Raw genomic sequence first — 14,200 nt, forward strand, 5'->3', positions numbered from 1 at the left:
TGATGTTCCCAAATGTAGGAGTTCCTGAACCGAGGTGTCTAATAATGACCATTCCCTCATTCTTTTGCTTCTCTTGGAGACTTCAATTCTTCATTCTGAAATACAGTGCTGTTGGGCCTTTAATCCCAACACTGGTAAAAATGTGGACATCCCAATCACTGTCTGTGGGAATATAAAGTAGTATGTCCTTTCTGGAGAGTACTCTGGCCATTTCTTCTAGAGCAAAACAGAAACTTACCATGCAAATCTGTAGTCCACTCTATCTACACAAAAGAAATTAAAATATAGGTTCATGTAGACTTGCATGAGTAGTCACAGAAACATTATTCATGACAGCTAAAAAGCAACTCAGATGTCTGTTAACTGCTGAATGGGAAAAAAAAAACATGGTATTACCCATATAAAGAAATATTCAGCATTAAAAAAAAAACATTCAACACAGATGAGCCTCACAAACATTACACCAAGTGAATCTGAGACCGAGCAAGCTGTCCTTTTGAGACAAGGTCCCACGACATAGCCCTGGATGGCCTGGAGCTTACTGTGTAGACGAGGCTGACCTCAGATTTACAGAGATCTGCCTGCCTCAGCCTCCCAAATGGTGGGATTAAAGGCAGGTGCCACCCAACCCCCTCACCAGCCATTCTAGATGTCTTTAACTTGATCTTATTGAAATGTCAATTCTTTTTGTGCTTGGATATGAGTCCTTTATTTTATCATAAAATACAGTCATCACTGTTATAAAAATTAAACATAAAATGCACCCATAATTCTCACTGTTCTCTTTAGCAGGCACAGAATCATTCTGTGCCGCCCCCCCCCCCCAGCTGAGGACTGAACCCAGGGCCTTGTGCTTGCTAGGCAAGTGCTCTACCACTGAGCTAAATCCCCAACCCCCCCTTCCTTTTTTTTTGTTTTTTGTTTTTTGTTTTTTTGGAGACAGGGTTTCTTTGTGTAGCTTTGCGCCTTTTCTGGAACTCGCTTTGTAGACCAGGCTGACCTCAGAGATCCGCCTGCCTCTGCCTCCTGAGTGCTGGCATTAAAGGCGTGTGCTACCACCACCCTCATTCTGTTTCTTTATGATAAGTTTCTGAATATTTAGTCTCTGTGGTCTCACTCATGCTCTCCCAATTTGTCTCTATCGGCAATCCTTCTGGTGACCTTTTAATTTCATAGATAGATATTTTTTTATTTCTTTTTTTTTGGTTTTTCAAGACAGGGTTTCTCTGTGTAGCTTTGGAAACTGTCCTAGAACTCACTATTGACCAGGCTGGCCTCGAACTCACAGAGATCCACCTGCCTCTGCCTCCTGAGTGCTGGGATTAAAGGTGTGCACCACCACAACCCAGCTATTTTTTCATTTCTGGAGTTTCTAGCTGATTGTTTTATTTTTAATTTGCCTTGTAGGCTGGGGAGACGGCTTGGTAGGTAAGAGTTCGTGCTATCCAGTATGAGGACCCACGTTCAGATCTCTAGTGCTGTGTAAAGTGCTGGGTGTGGTTGTGCCTTCCTATAAGACCAGCCTCCGGGGTCAGGGTTGGGAGCAGTCAAGGCTGAGACCGTCACTGGGGCAGCTGGCCCTCCCTCTGTGAAAAACAGAATGTTCGGGTTCACAGAGATTCCCTGTGTTGAGGGAATAAAACAGAGAGTGATACAGGAGCGCACACGCATATGTGTACACACATACATGCATTCATACACTGCGAACACAGGTACACACATGCAAATACTGCACACACATGCACACACACAGGCACACATGTGTTTACACCACACATACATCCAAAAGAAATGTCTTATAATTTTAAAATATTTTGCTATCCTCTTGCATGTACTCTTGCATGTACTGTCCAACTTGTCATTTCTTTAAATAGAGCTAACACTGGTGTTGTCCAGACTGTGTCAGGAAAGACCAAAACTGGTGGTTGTGGCATCTTGCTCAGAATGTATTATCTCTGTGTGCCTCGTTATTTTTTATGATGTGCTAATCACCATACTCAAATATTTTAAATAAATTGAAGCCTAGAATGAAAGCCTTTCTGCAGGGGTTGGTTTGTTTTTTGTTTTTTTCTTTAACCAGAAACCTTTAGCCAGATTCTTGCAGTCTGGGAGTTCCTTAAACCATTACACTTGATTACTAAATAGTCAGCCAAGCCAGCTGCTCCACCCAGTGCCCCACTCACCCCTGAAGGTGCTCGTAGTGGAGGCTCTGTTGGCTGGAGCACATCACAAGGGATGCTGTGTAGCTCGGGTGGCGGCATCCTCTTGTGAGAGGTACATCATCTGTGGTGGCTGAGCAGAAGTGAGGACAGGTTTCCCACCAAGCGAGGGTGCCAGCAGATCGCTCTCTGTCATACCGCCCTGTGCAGTGCCGAAAACGCTAGGAATAATTGGTGAGGTGCATCTAGTGTCCTGTGCATGAATCCCGCATCAGCCAAATGCTTCAGGCCTGCTAACCCCCTCAGAGTTTGTAGTGGTGCCAGCTGACAGACACCCTTTTTCTTAACAACTGCATGTAAGAAAACTAGGAAAAGCATCATCCTGTCTTTGGGTTGCCAGTTTCCCTCTGACATTTTTATGAGTGTCAGTGTGGTTATTTTAATATCTTTGATTTCTTTCTAATGTTAAAATGCATGGTTTCAACCCTTGGAATGCTTCTTTAAATTTTTCTTTTGTTTACTGTCCCTTACTTTATGTGTATGAATGATTTGTTTCATGAATTGGTGCACAGACACCGTGTCTGTGACTGATGACTGTGGAGGCCAGAAGAAGGCATCAGATCCCCTGGAACTAGAGTTACAGATGGTTTGTGAGCCACCATGTGGGTACTAGGGATCAAACTCAGCTCCTCTGCAAGAGCAGCAAATGGCATCTCTCCAGCCCCTCCTGTGTAGTTTTGGACATGTCTTCACTTACTTTTATCTTTGTGTGTATGTGCGTGTATGTATGTGTGTGAGTGCGCCCACATGCATGTGTGCGTGTTCGCGTGTGTGTCAAATACATGTATGCATATGTACATTTATGTGTGGAGCATTGGTATGCACCATGGCACCTGTATGGAGGTCCTAGGACAACCTCAGGTATCAGCCTTTATCTTCTACCTTACTTGAAGCAGGGTCTTTTGTTTGATGATACAGTAGACTGGCTGGCCCAAGGACTTCCTGCCTCTGCCTCCCATCTCTCTGTAGCACCACTGGGATTACAGTTTACTTGGGTCTCAGTGATTTGAACTCGGTCCTTCATACTTGCATGGCAGGCACTTTACCCACTGAGCATCCCCAGGCCCTTACTTATTTTTGATGCCTCAATTTCTGTCGTGGTGAGATGCCTCCTAGGCTTATTATATACCTTCTTGTCCCAGGCCTGGCCATAGCCATTTTTCAGAGTCTTGGTTCCTTTCAGTGGAGAGGGCTATTGAAGAGCAGAATCAGGGTATGTGGGGACCAGTGCTCATTGTTACAAGACACGCTACTTTTAACTTAAATAATGCAGTCATTTAGTATTTTCTATTTAAATTTTACACTGTTTTATTTTATAGGATTTTTAGTTTTATCTCTTATTAATGGAAAAATCTTGATTCCTCACATCCTCGATATAAATGTGGCTGTGTGCTCTACTAAAACAACTGCAACATCAATAATACTGACATTATTATAGACTAGAACTTTGAATTGGTTCATCTTAGTGTAGAAAGAACTGTTGACATTTGAATTGGGGTCCCACTAACATTTTAACTATCTAGTGAATGGGGTTGGGGTACAACTCAGTGGTGAAGTATTTGTCTACCATGTGCAAGACGCTGGGTTCCATTCTCAGCACCACATGGTAGGAGGAAGTATCCGAGAGAGGGCTGGCCTCGTAGGATACTTACCTTCTCTTATTTAGGAGTATGCTGTGCCTTTCTGCTATCTGAGACCGTTTTCGTCTCCTTTAGGGATGGTCTCTGGTTCCCCTCATGAAGTTGGACACATTGCTCATGTATGATGGCTCAGATAGTTGGCTGCTGCCTGCGCTGTAAGGCAGGCCTTCTCTTCCATGTCTTAGAGACAGTTGTTGCCCCTACAAAAGCTATTGCTTTTTGATTCTTGCTTTCATATTACACTCCTCTCCTGACTTTCCTTCCTCTGTACAGTGTCTTTTTAAGTTGTTTGGAGTGTCAGGTGTCTAGTTAAATCATCCGATGCAGGTAAGGAAACCCCACTCTTTGTTTAAGCTTACATCTCCCCTCTCACAGTTGCAATATGGTGTTCCACAGTAGTGGTGAATGTGGCCAGGCTTGCCTGCTTCCCAGCGTTAGTGGGAGCGGAAAGCACAGTTCTCAGCCTCACTTATTATTCCACTCTGTGGGTTCTGGAGCTTTTTGAGCATCACAAATAACTTTGTCTATAAACTTGTTTGTAAAATTCTGTTGTCATTGTCTATGTCTTTGAACCATTCCTTAAGCTGAATTCAAAGAAAAGTAGTGGGTCAGAAGATGACCAAAAACCCATTACAGGTTTTGTCCACATAACTTCCAGAGTGTGTGTGAGATGCCTGTCCCATTGTGCTTGTTCACTCCTGGGTTGTACACAAGCTTCAGTCATTTGCTGTGTGACAGAGTATTTCGAATTTTAATCTGCGAGGTTGATTACAGTCTTTAGACCTACTCCTTAAAAGATTAGTCTGAGTCAGTCCCTTCATGACTTGTTTCTTGAGTCTGTTTTCTGTGTTTTAAAAACAAAAAGTCAGCTGGGTATGGTGGTGCACACAACTTTTAGTCCCAGAAGTTAGGAGGGAGAGGCAGAAAGATTCATTTCTATGAGTTTGAGGCCAGCCTGAGCTACATGATGAGAGCCTGTCTTAAAACAATTACAAGAAGAATGAAAACAAAGCCAGGAGGAGGCCAGTGTGGACCTTCAGTGAGCTGGAAGCCCTGCAGGTGAGCCGCTGGATATTGGATCTTTGTGAAAAAAGGCCTCCCATGACCAGCAGCATTCCTTAGACTGGTTTTTGAGTGGCAGGTCAATCTCGCCCTCTTCTGTGCAAGCACAGTGCTCCATCTTCATTCACAGCGTTTACGTTCTAACAGAGTTGAAAGTTTTCCACAGAAGTGCGTGTTCTTATTGCTTAAAAATGCATTCTGCTGATGTTTATGGGAGGTTTGGCTTCTTGCCCGTTTGTTGAAGAATAGTAAAAATGGACTGTGAGCACGTTACCAGGGTGCTTGCTCTTGTGCCAGGCAGGGAACTCTACACTACTTCTCTTCTGCCCCGGTTCTTTATTTTCTCACTGCTTTGATGCTGTGGCTTGATTACCTGTATGCCCTGGTGGGCAGGTGCCAGAGCACAGTGAATTCTTAACTACCTGGAGTTAGAGCAGAGGAAGGAATGTGCAGAAGGGTGACCACAGGTGACCCCTGGCCATGCCATAAGTATTAGACAGCAGCCTGTCAGACAGCTGAACCTGCAGTCAGCGCCTCTCCATCCTGCAGGCTGCCTCCTCCCCACACCTCTCCCTTGAGCTACTCAGCCCCTCCAGGTGGCAGCCCAGGTTTCTAACCACCCACACCACCTCACATTTCGAGTGTTTAGCTTAAGCCTTCTTCACCACTCACCTAGATTTCTTTATGTTCTTTAAATTCAGATTGTTATCACACATGCACATGCGCGTGTGTGGTGCCTGTGGTGTGTGTGCGCGCGCGCGCGCGCGCGCGCGCGCGCTATTCCTTGGGCATCCAACCTCTGTCCACTCCTTCCAGCTGAGGACCTGGTTTCCAGGGCAAACCTGCCTCCCCTAGAGGTAGACCAGAGCCCACTGCTCCTACTGTCCAGTGTCTTCTCAACTTCCCTGGCTCAGACCTTAAATCTTAAAATTGTGGCAAAGTGTATGTAGTGTGCTCATCATGTGACCCACACAGCACAGTGCAGTCAGCAGCATGCAGTGCATTCCCAGCTCTCCAGTCTCCTCCATACTGTTCCCAGACTCTCGTTGCCCATGCAGAAGCTTTGCCCTGCCACAGTCCCCGTTCCTCCTGCAGCTGTGGCCAGTCTGCACTCTGCTCTGTCTCTGGAGTTTGATGACTGCAGGGGCCTCATCTAAGCGGAATCCTCCCATATTTGTCCTCCATCTGACTCAGTTCACTTAGCAAGAGCCCTAAGGCTCACCAGAACGTCACTCCTTCCTATTGCTAAATGATATCGCATTGCATGTTCTGGGCACTCCTCTCTCTGGACAGCTGAGGTAGGAAGTGCTCAAACATGCTACCCTTTACCACATGCTGTCCATTGACCCCAGTGTCCATGAGGGCGGGGCCTGTCTGTTACAGATCCAGGAAACTCATGGTGCATTTGCTGGAGGGAAGAGCTCACATAGCTCTGTCCTGTCCTTCCCTCTCCCTTTAGTATTCATGGAGACTGTGTGGTGTCAACTCTCGATGCTCGAGATGCCCGGGCACTGTCAGGCTCATGGTTTCCTTCTCCTTGCTCTGCCTTGGGATCCTTCTTGAAAATGAGATCAGTTGCTCAGCTGACCTGCTGGAGGGCTGGCAAGGTGGAGGCAAACTACACAGAACAATTGGTGTGGAAACTCAGAGATGCTTGGATGCTTTCTGTATAGTCCTTGGGTTTCCTGACCTGCTCTGTCTGGTCTGAGAGGTCTCAGCCCAGCTACAAGGATTTAAAGTAAGCCGGGGTCTGTGAGCAGGAGCTGGAGCAGGCGAGCTTTACTTACCTCCCTGGAGAAAAGCTCTCCTGGCCCTGTCCAGTCATTGGAGACTTGTCAAATCAACAGGGCCACTGGAGCCTGTCCCTTTGTCCTTGATGCTGGCAAGGGACTTCCCTGGCAACCTTGGCAGAGCTGCATACTAGGGAGCTTTAACCTGTCTAAGGGAAGTCTATTTTGAACTCCAAGTGAAGCCAGAGTTTTTAAGTTAGACTTCTTACCCAACAAGCCCCACAACAGCCGTCCTCACATAGGTCCCAGGAGTTTTAAAAGTGGCACTGGCCAGCCTGATGCCAGCACACTGCCACTACAGTGCCACAGGCTAAGTTAAAATGCCAGATTGGAGTGATTGAGAAAGAAAAAGAAAACCTTTGGCTGAATTTAGAAATCAAGATTTGAAAGTTTTGTTCAGAAATACTACCTAAAAATAAAATCAGTAGGATGTTTTTACAGGCAACTTTTTTGTTTTTGGTTTTGTTTTTTGGTTTTGTTTTAATTAGAAAATAAAACAGTGACAGAAGAACCGAAGAGTACAGGCTAAGGCCTTTTTAGGCCTTCTATGCAGTGCAGAGAGTCTGTACCCAGAGTCTGCATGGAAAGCTGCACACAGCTCCTCTGGCCACTTTTCCTGTGGGAGGCCTGCTGTGCTGAGCTGACAGCCACCATCGTGGTCTTAGTTCCAGCCCTTCAAGTGCAGCCCCAGCCTAGGAGGCCTGGAAAAGTGTTGAGAAGCAGTGTAGAAGGTTCTAGCACTGGATACACGTGGTGACTGGAAGGCACACACCCTGCATCTGCCAACAGCATAGGGGTTTGCTTCACGGCCATGGGCAGTGTTGCTGATAGGATTCAGAAGCATGTCCATCTTAGTTTGGCACTGCCAGGAAGAGACAGAAAACCAAGCATAGCCAGGGACTGTCTAACCAGAGGTGGGGCTATTACCTGTCTGACACGTTCTTGCAGTACACTGACAGAGCACCCTCCAGATACTAGCCTGGGAGAGCCATGCCCCCAAGTTGGTCAAGCCCAGTGGTCACCCCAGGCTTAGTCTCCATGTAGGTCCTGTGAGTGGCTCTGCTCTGTCCCCATGTGATGGCCAGCGGGTCTTTGCAGTGTGCAGTTGTTGGACAGAGGTGTGTTCTGAGAGGAGGGATGGCTGCAGCTGCCTGCACTTGGCCTTGTTGGGACTGGGCTTCGTGGCATCCTACCCGGGTCCTGCACTTCGTGTTTGAACTCAGCAGGGGTAGCAGAGTCATTATGAGTTTCGGCCCCTTTATGACACAATGGAGCACATACTGCTCCATTCCCAGCCAAGAAAGAGGCCTCCTGGGCCACTGAAGGTCCCCTCTTCCCATGTGTCCTTTCTCCAGCCCCTTTGGAGCAGATGATGTGACTGCTTTAGCAGTGCCGAGAAAACAGTGAAATCTCTAAAAGAGCAGCTATGTGCACCATTGGTGACCTCTGTGACACTGAGAAATTGTTGTATTGTCTTTTCCACTCATTTCTATTTATTTATTTATTTGTTTGTTTGTTTGTTTTGTTTTTTTGAGACAGGGTTTCTCTGTGTAGTTTTGGTGCCTGTCCTGGATCTTGCTCTGTAGGCCAGGCTGGCCTCGAACTCACAGAGATCCACCTGGCTCTGCCTCCCAAGTGCTGGAATTAAGGGCATGTGCCACTGCCACCTGCCTCATTTCTAATTTTTATACGTATATATTTTGAATGGCTGTTTAAACTTTCACAACTTATGGCAGTCCCTTTGACATTAAGGTAGTTCACAGTATTTTAGAATCATAAATAAAATGTCATAGTCTCAAAGAGTAAACTTCTTGTGTATGCCTTCTGCACATGGGTGTCAGAAGCAGGCAGATCTCTGTGAGTTTGAGGCCAACCTGGTCTACAAAGTGAATTCCAGGACAGCCAGGACTGTTACACAGAGAAACCCTTTCTCAAAAAAAAAAAAAAAAAAAAAAAAGGAAAAAAATAATTAAAAATAAACTTCTTAGGAATACACTTATTAAAGAGTTGAGAAGCTACTATTCCACCGAAAACTCCAGACACTCATAACAGAGATAGAAGGCAGAACTGAGAGTGGCAGCCCATGCTCTTGGCTTGGAAGACTAGGGTGGTTAAAGGGTCAGTGCTATCCTAGTGACCTACAGACATAGGAAGGGCCTAACAAAACATGAATGAGGTTTTATCCAGAAGTAGAACAATTCGTCTTAAAATCTGTTGGGAAGACCAAGATCCCAAGTCTTGAAAGAGAAGGAAAGGGCTGGAGGACTTGCGCATCCTGATTGTAAAACAACAACGTTACATTGTGGTTTTCCGTAAGGACACCCAAGGCCAGTAGACTAGAATGGATAGCCAGGAATAAATCCAGTTCAAAGGGGAGAGTACTGGAAACTGGAAGGCCACAGGCAAAAGACAGAGGTTGGATCCTTAGCTCACACACATACAGGAATGAACTCAAAATGGGTCAAAATCCCAAATGCTGTGAACCAAAAGTGTAAAGATGAAAGAATTGGGAGTGGGGAGTTCATGATATTAGATTTAGCAATGATTTTTTTTGGATACAATGTTAAAAAGTATGGGTAATAACTGAAAAACTAGGTAAATTGGACTATGTCAAAACTGAAAACCTCAGTGTATGCAAGGGAAAATCAGCAGAATGGACAACCTATAAAGTAGAAGTAAATATTTGCAAATCACTTACCTGATAACAGATCACTATCTAGACCATATGAAGAACTCCTACACACGAGCAACAACAAAACAACTTCACTTGAATACAAGGAAGACTTAAGTTGACATTTCTCAGAAGAGAGTATATACAGATGACCTGTGGGCCCATGGATACAAGCTCGGGATCACTATCATTAACGATGCAAGTGAGAATTATACTGAGACCACACACAAAAGACACGTTGTGTGTTGCATATTGGACTTGAAATGGTACAAGCACTGTAAAAACAGTACGGAGGCACGTTGTAAACTTTAGAGTAGTCTTACTGCAATTCCACATCAGTATATACATCCAAGAGAATCTAGAACTCTGAACTGTACACTTTGAAAAACTTGAAAATGGTTAAGATGGGGCTCAACAGGTAAAGGGATTTGCCGCCAAGACTGATGATCTGAGTTCTATCCTGGAGAGACCCACATGGTAGAAGGAAAGATCTGGTTCTTATAGGTGGTCCTCTGATACATGCCATGACATGTGTGGGCGTGCACACGGGTAAATTTAATATATTTTTAAATAGTTGAGATAATTTCAAGTTATGTGTCATATTTCAACATGATTTTTAAATACGTTCTGAATGAACTGTTTCATTCATGGTTGTTATATTTCTAGAATGGATTCTTAAAGTAAAATGACTAAGAAAGGCCTCTTGGTACCTGAGTTGAATTTTGTTTTCTAAGACAGAGAGCACAGTTTATAGCTCTGTTGTCAAAGCTCTCTCATATGCAGCTTCTATCATTTGTACCATTAGAGTTGGGCGGGTGAGATGGCTCAGTGGGTAAAGGTGCCACTGCCAAGCCCGACTCCATCCCCTGGACCCACACGGTGGGAAGAGAGAACTGACTCGAAGCTGTCCTCTGACTTCCACATGTGTGCCCTGACACGTGTGCACTGAATAAATACAAAGTAAATACATGCAAAAAATTGTTGTTGACTTAATAGATAAAAAAATACTTTCTTATGCAGTTACTGACCATTCCTTTTTTTTTTTTTTGGTTTTCTGAGACAGGGTTTCCCTATGTAGCTTTGTGCCTTTCCTGGAACTCACTATGTAGCCCAGGCTGGCCTCGAACTCACAGAGATCCGCCTGCCTCTGCCTCCCGAGTGCTGGGATTAAAGGCGTGTGCCACCACCGCCCGACTCTGACCATTCTTTTTACATGAACTATATAATTTAAATCCTAAGGGCTTAATGTTTTTCTAACAAATTTTATTAATTTGTATTCATATTTTTCTTTGTTTTGGGGGAGAATGTGCTAAAGTTTGGGGTTATTTCAGCTTTTTAAATTAATTCTTGTGAAACATACAAAATAACTAGCTTTGGAGTTGAGCATTATTATCATCAGGTGTTTGTAAGTATCCTTTTCTAACTGTAGAGTTCATTCCAAAAGCTGTGGGGGTCGGAGTAGTGATTTGTTTTGTGTTTGCTTATCTAACTCCTCCGAGATTTATTTTGGTGTGAAGAAAGGTGCCGATTGACTTTTCCTGCACAGACTTTAGCAGTGGCCTCCCTTCTTCTCCAGTCCACTGACGTGTCCCTGTTGGGTTGGGTCACTGCCTCTGTCCCCCTGCTTCCTCTCATGTATGCCTGGTCACACTGTCATAATCTATTGACTGCATGGTTGGTGGCACTAGCCTCTCTCTTCAGAGTTGTCCTCATTCTCGTCTTTTATTTTTTCCAGGTGAATTTTAGAATGATCTTGTCATTTATCTTGAAAATAAAGAGACACCCCCCCCCCGGACTTTGGGTGGAAAAGAATAGAAGGCATTTAGTCAGCACTAACTCGAGTGTCTTCGCAGTTACCTGTGTTTCCAGTTCATGAGCACGTCTTGTATGTTAGGTATTTTTTTTCCTTTCCCCTGTTTGTTTATATTTTTAGAGGCTTAGGGTTTTTGGGGGAGAATTCTTTTCTTCTTTTTATAGAGTTCCACTGTGTAGTCTAGTCTGTCATGAACTCTTGCCCCACTGAGTGCTCAGAGTATGGTGTGCCCCCCTCATGCCCAGCTGCAGTATGTTTTATCAGTGATTTTCAGAGTATAGTCTTGGAGTTCTTTAAAGAACTATTTTATATGCATAAGGTTTCAAAGAGTATGGGAGAAATCACTAATAAAGTTTGAAATCCTTTGATCTAAGATCATTAGGAAAAATACATCAAAGTGTCTTCGCTTTCTTTGCCTTTGAATCTGTTATATAAAGCTTCTCCCCTGTATTTCTGTATTCCAGTTCATCAGCACTGCTGTAGGGTGTGCACATCCCCCATCACCTCCTATGAAGTAGTCACTTATTGGCAGGCAGAGTAGAAGAAGTGTTTGCCTGTGGACCCTTACTCCCCTCTGTGGACCCATTGTTCTTTATGTCAGTCCATCTGGCATCACTCTTTGAATGAGAAGGTGATGGTGAGGGAAGTGAGCCTTGCCCTCAGCACTGCCTGATTGGGGAAGGGGGATACCCTCTCTTGAGAGACAAAGTGAGATTGGGGAGGTTGTAGGGGTGGAGGTCAGTTGAGAAACTCCTGGGGACAAGTAAGCAGAATCTCTTGTGTAGCCTATATATGCAAGTGCAGAGAACACCGTTGGGTGGCTTCCATGTTCCAGGAGTGTTAGAGATAATATGCTAGGGCTGAGGTGTAATCCATGGCACATCTGGCATGCCTGAAGCCCCAGGTCCATCCCAGCCCTGCAGGATCATCACCTCTGCCAAGCTGCAGAATCCCTCGGCGTATTTGGCTCTGAGGGAAAGAGGATAGCAATACAAATGGGCTTACTTTTTTTCCTGTTGAGTTAGTTATCTTAACAGTTACTGAAAAGATAAAGTCTATGTTCTCATTGGTGAGGAGAGATCTAATAATCACCCTGAATGGTTGTTCCTTCCTTCACTGCAGTATATCAGGCTAGACCCATAGAAGTAACTGAGCAGCATGTCAGGTGTGTTTAGAAGTTAAAGGGTTTTATTTACCTTATTCTCTAATTGAGCAGATTATAAAATGGCACGGCATAATTACAGTAATTTTTCTTTTTTCTGTGAGGTGAGGAATCTTTCAGTCCTGCCAGAGAGTTTCCTTGTATTTTCATTGCCTTCCTTTGGACCTAGCATTAGCATTTCTTTCTGTGGGGAAATTATCTCACCAGTACCTGACCGTGCTCCAGTTCGGGAATGGTCTTTCTCCTGAGAATAGGTTTTTACATTAACTTTTTTTTTTTTAAGATATGAATAGTAACATAACAAAAATAAATGAAAAAAAAACCCTTAATTTTGAATTTAAAGAAAGCAAACAAAGAATCTAACATATTAACATTTTTCAACTACAAAAATAGAGCTGGCCAGATGGCTGAGCAGGTAAAGGCACTTGCCACCAAGTCTGACGACCCAGGTGCCATCCCTGGTACCCATACGGTGGATGGAAAGAGAGAACTGTTTCCATGCATTTTGTCCTGAGCTGTGGAGACAGACAGACAGGCACGCATACACGCCTGCACACACACACACACACACACACACACACACACAAATAAATAACCAAACAAACAAATCAGCCATAGCATTTTATCTTATGCCCTTTTTTCCCCATTCCATGCCTTTTACAAAGTCTCATAGGCATCTGTAGCGCTTCCTGGCTATTGACTATTAAGCAGCTCTTGCATAGATTTTTTAACCCTCATTTTTCTGGGGCTGGGAGTGAAAACTGTGTCTCAGGAAGAAATCTTATGTCCTGAATATAAATCCCTCACTTGCCATCCCTATTGTTAGTAAGGAGGAGGCTGAGCACAAGATTGGGAACTAATGCATTGGAGTTTTGTAATATTTAAATAGCCATTACTTTTTTAAAAACTAGGTTGCCAGAATGCTACCAAAATACTCTAAAGTGAGTCCTTGAACCAGGGTAGAACTTAGTAACAGGAGGTTTTTCTAGCGAGCACCAGGCCCTAGGTTCAACCCCTACTATGAAAAAAACACTACTAAATGAGTGAAATAAGAGCTGAGAGGTAGAAGGTACAGTGCAGGTAGGTATAAGGTGCCACTGAATTGGTAGGATCATGGAGAACATGCATACATATGCTTCCATTTTCTGGTTGCTCTCACTGTCTGATCGGGCGTGTGGCCTCTGGTGCCATCCCCTGAGAGCTGGGATCCTTGCCTAAAAGTTAGTGAGAAATGAAGACTGTAGAAAGCCGGAAAATGCCCAGGCTTTTACTGCACACACACACTGACAGCCAACAGAACGCTCTTTCCGTTTGCAGGCTTTTTTTTTTTCCAGTGTCATTTTAAGTTGCAGCTTCCAGCCAATCAGCGAGCTCCATGCCCACTGACATCACGAAGCAGCCAGTTCCCTCCAGCTGCAGAGAGCTTCAGTTTGTCTTTTTTTTTTTAAACTAAAATGGAGGCTGGTTTCTTGCCTTAAGGAGTACAGCGCCCTTCCCGCTGGAGCCTAGATGTTGACATGTAATAAGGCGGGCAGCGGGATGGTGGTGGATGCGGCCAGCTCCAACGGGCCTTTCCAGCCCGTGGCCCTTCTCCACATTCGAGGTGAGTTATTGTGTGTTCTACTGACCGGAACCTTCCGTGGGTAGTTAATAAATGGCTATTGTGCTTTGGATAGGAAAAGCAGGAAGTCTATCCAGCAGTGCCCCCTCCACGTAGCTGGGACTGCCCCTGAGCAGGCCGGGGTGTCACCACTGATCGGTGGGCATTCTACACGTTACTTACGGGGCCTGAGGCTCGGGAGGCCTTGCACGCAGAGTTCAAAGCTGGTTTTTCTGCTTTCTG

At 44.7% G+C, this 14,200-nt stretch overlaps 1 protein-coding gene across 12 annotated transcripts in view; it reads left to right on the top strand.

Moving 5' to 3' along the window:
• Ppp2r5c (protein phosphatase 2 regulatory subunit B'gamma) overlaps nucleotides 1-14,200 on the top strand; it is a 142,753-nt gene that overhangs the window by 30,483 nt on the left and 98,070 nt on the right. For 3 of the 12 annotated variants that reach the window (XM_042261187.1, XM_015985725.3, XM_006992127.2), the window contains exon 1: nucleotides 13,731-13,960. The exons of 8 other annotated variants lie outside the window; for them this stretch is intronic. In XM_042261187.1, the coding sequence (XP_042117121.1) occupies nucleotides 13,867-13,960 (94 nt within the window). In that variant the 5' untranslated portion in view covers nucleotides 13,731-13,866. Of the gene's footprint in view, nucleotides 1-13,692; nucleotides 13,961-14,200 lie in introns of those variants that run through there. One more of the 12 variants, XM_006992128.3, reaches the window with a different exon arrangement.

The sequence above is a fragment of the Peromyscus maniculatus genome, chromosome 14 (genome assembly GCF_049852395.1).
Source record: "Peromyscus maniculatus bairdii isolate BWxNUB_F1_BW_parent chromosome 14, HU_Pman_BW_mat_3.1, whole genome shotgun sequence".
Classification (NCBI taxonomy): Eukaryota; Metazoa; Chordata; class Mammalia; order Rodentia; family Cricetidae; genus Peromyscus; species Peromyscus maniculatus.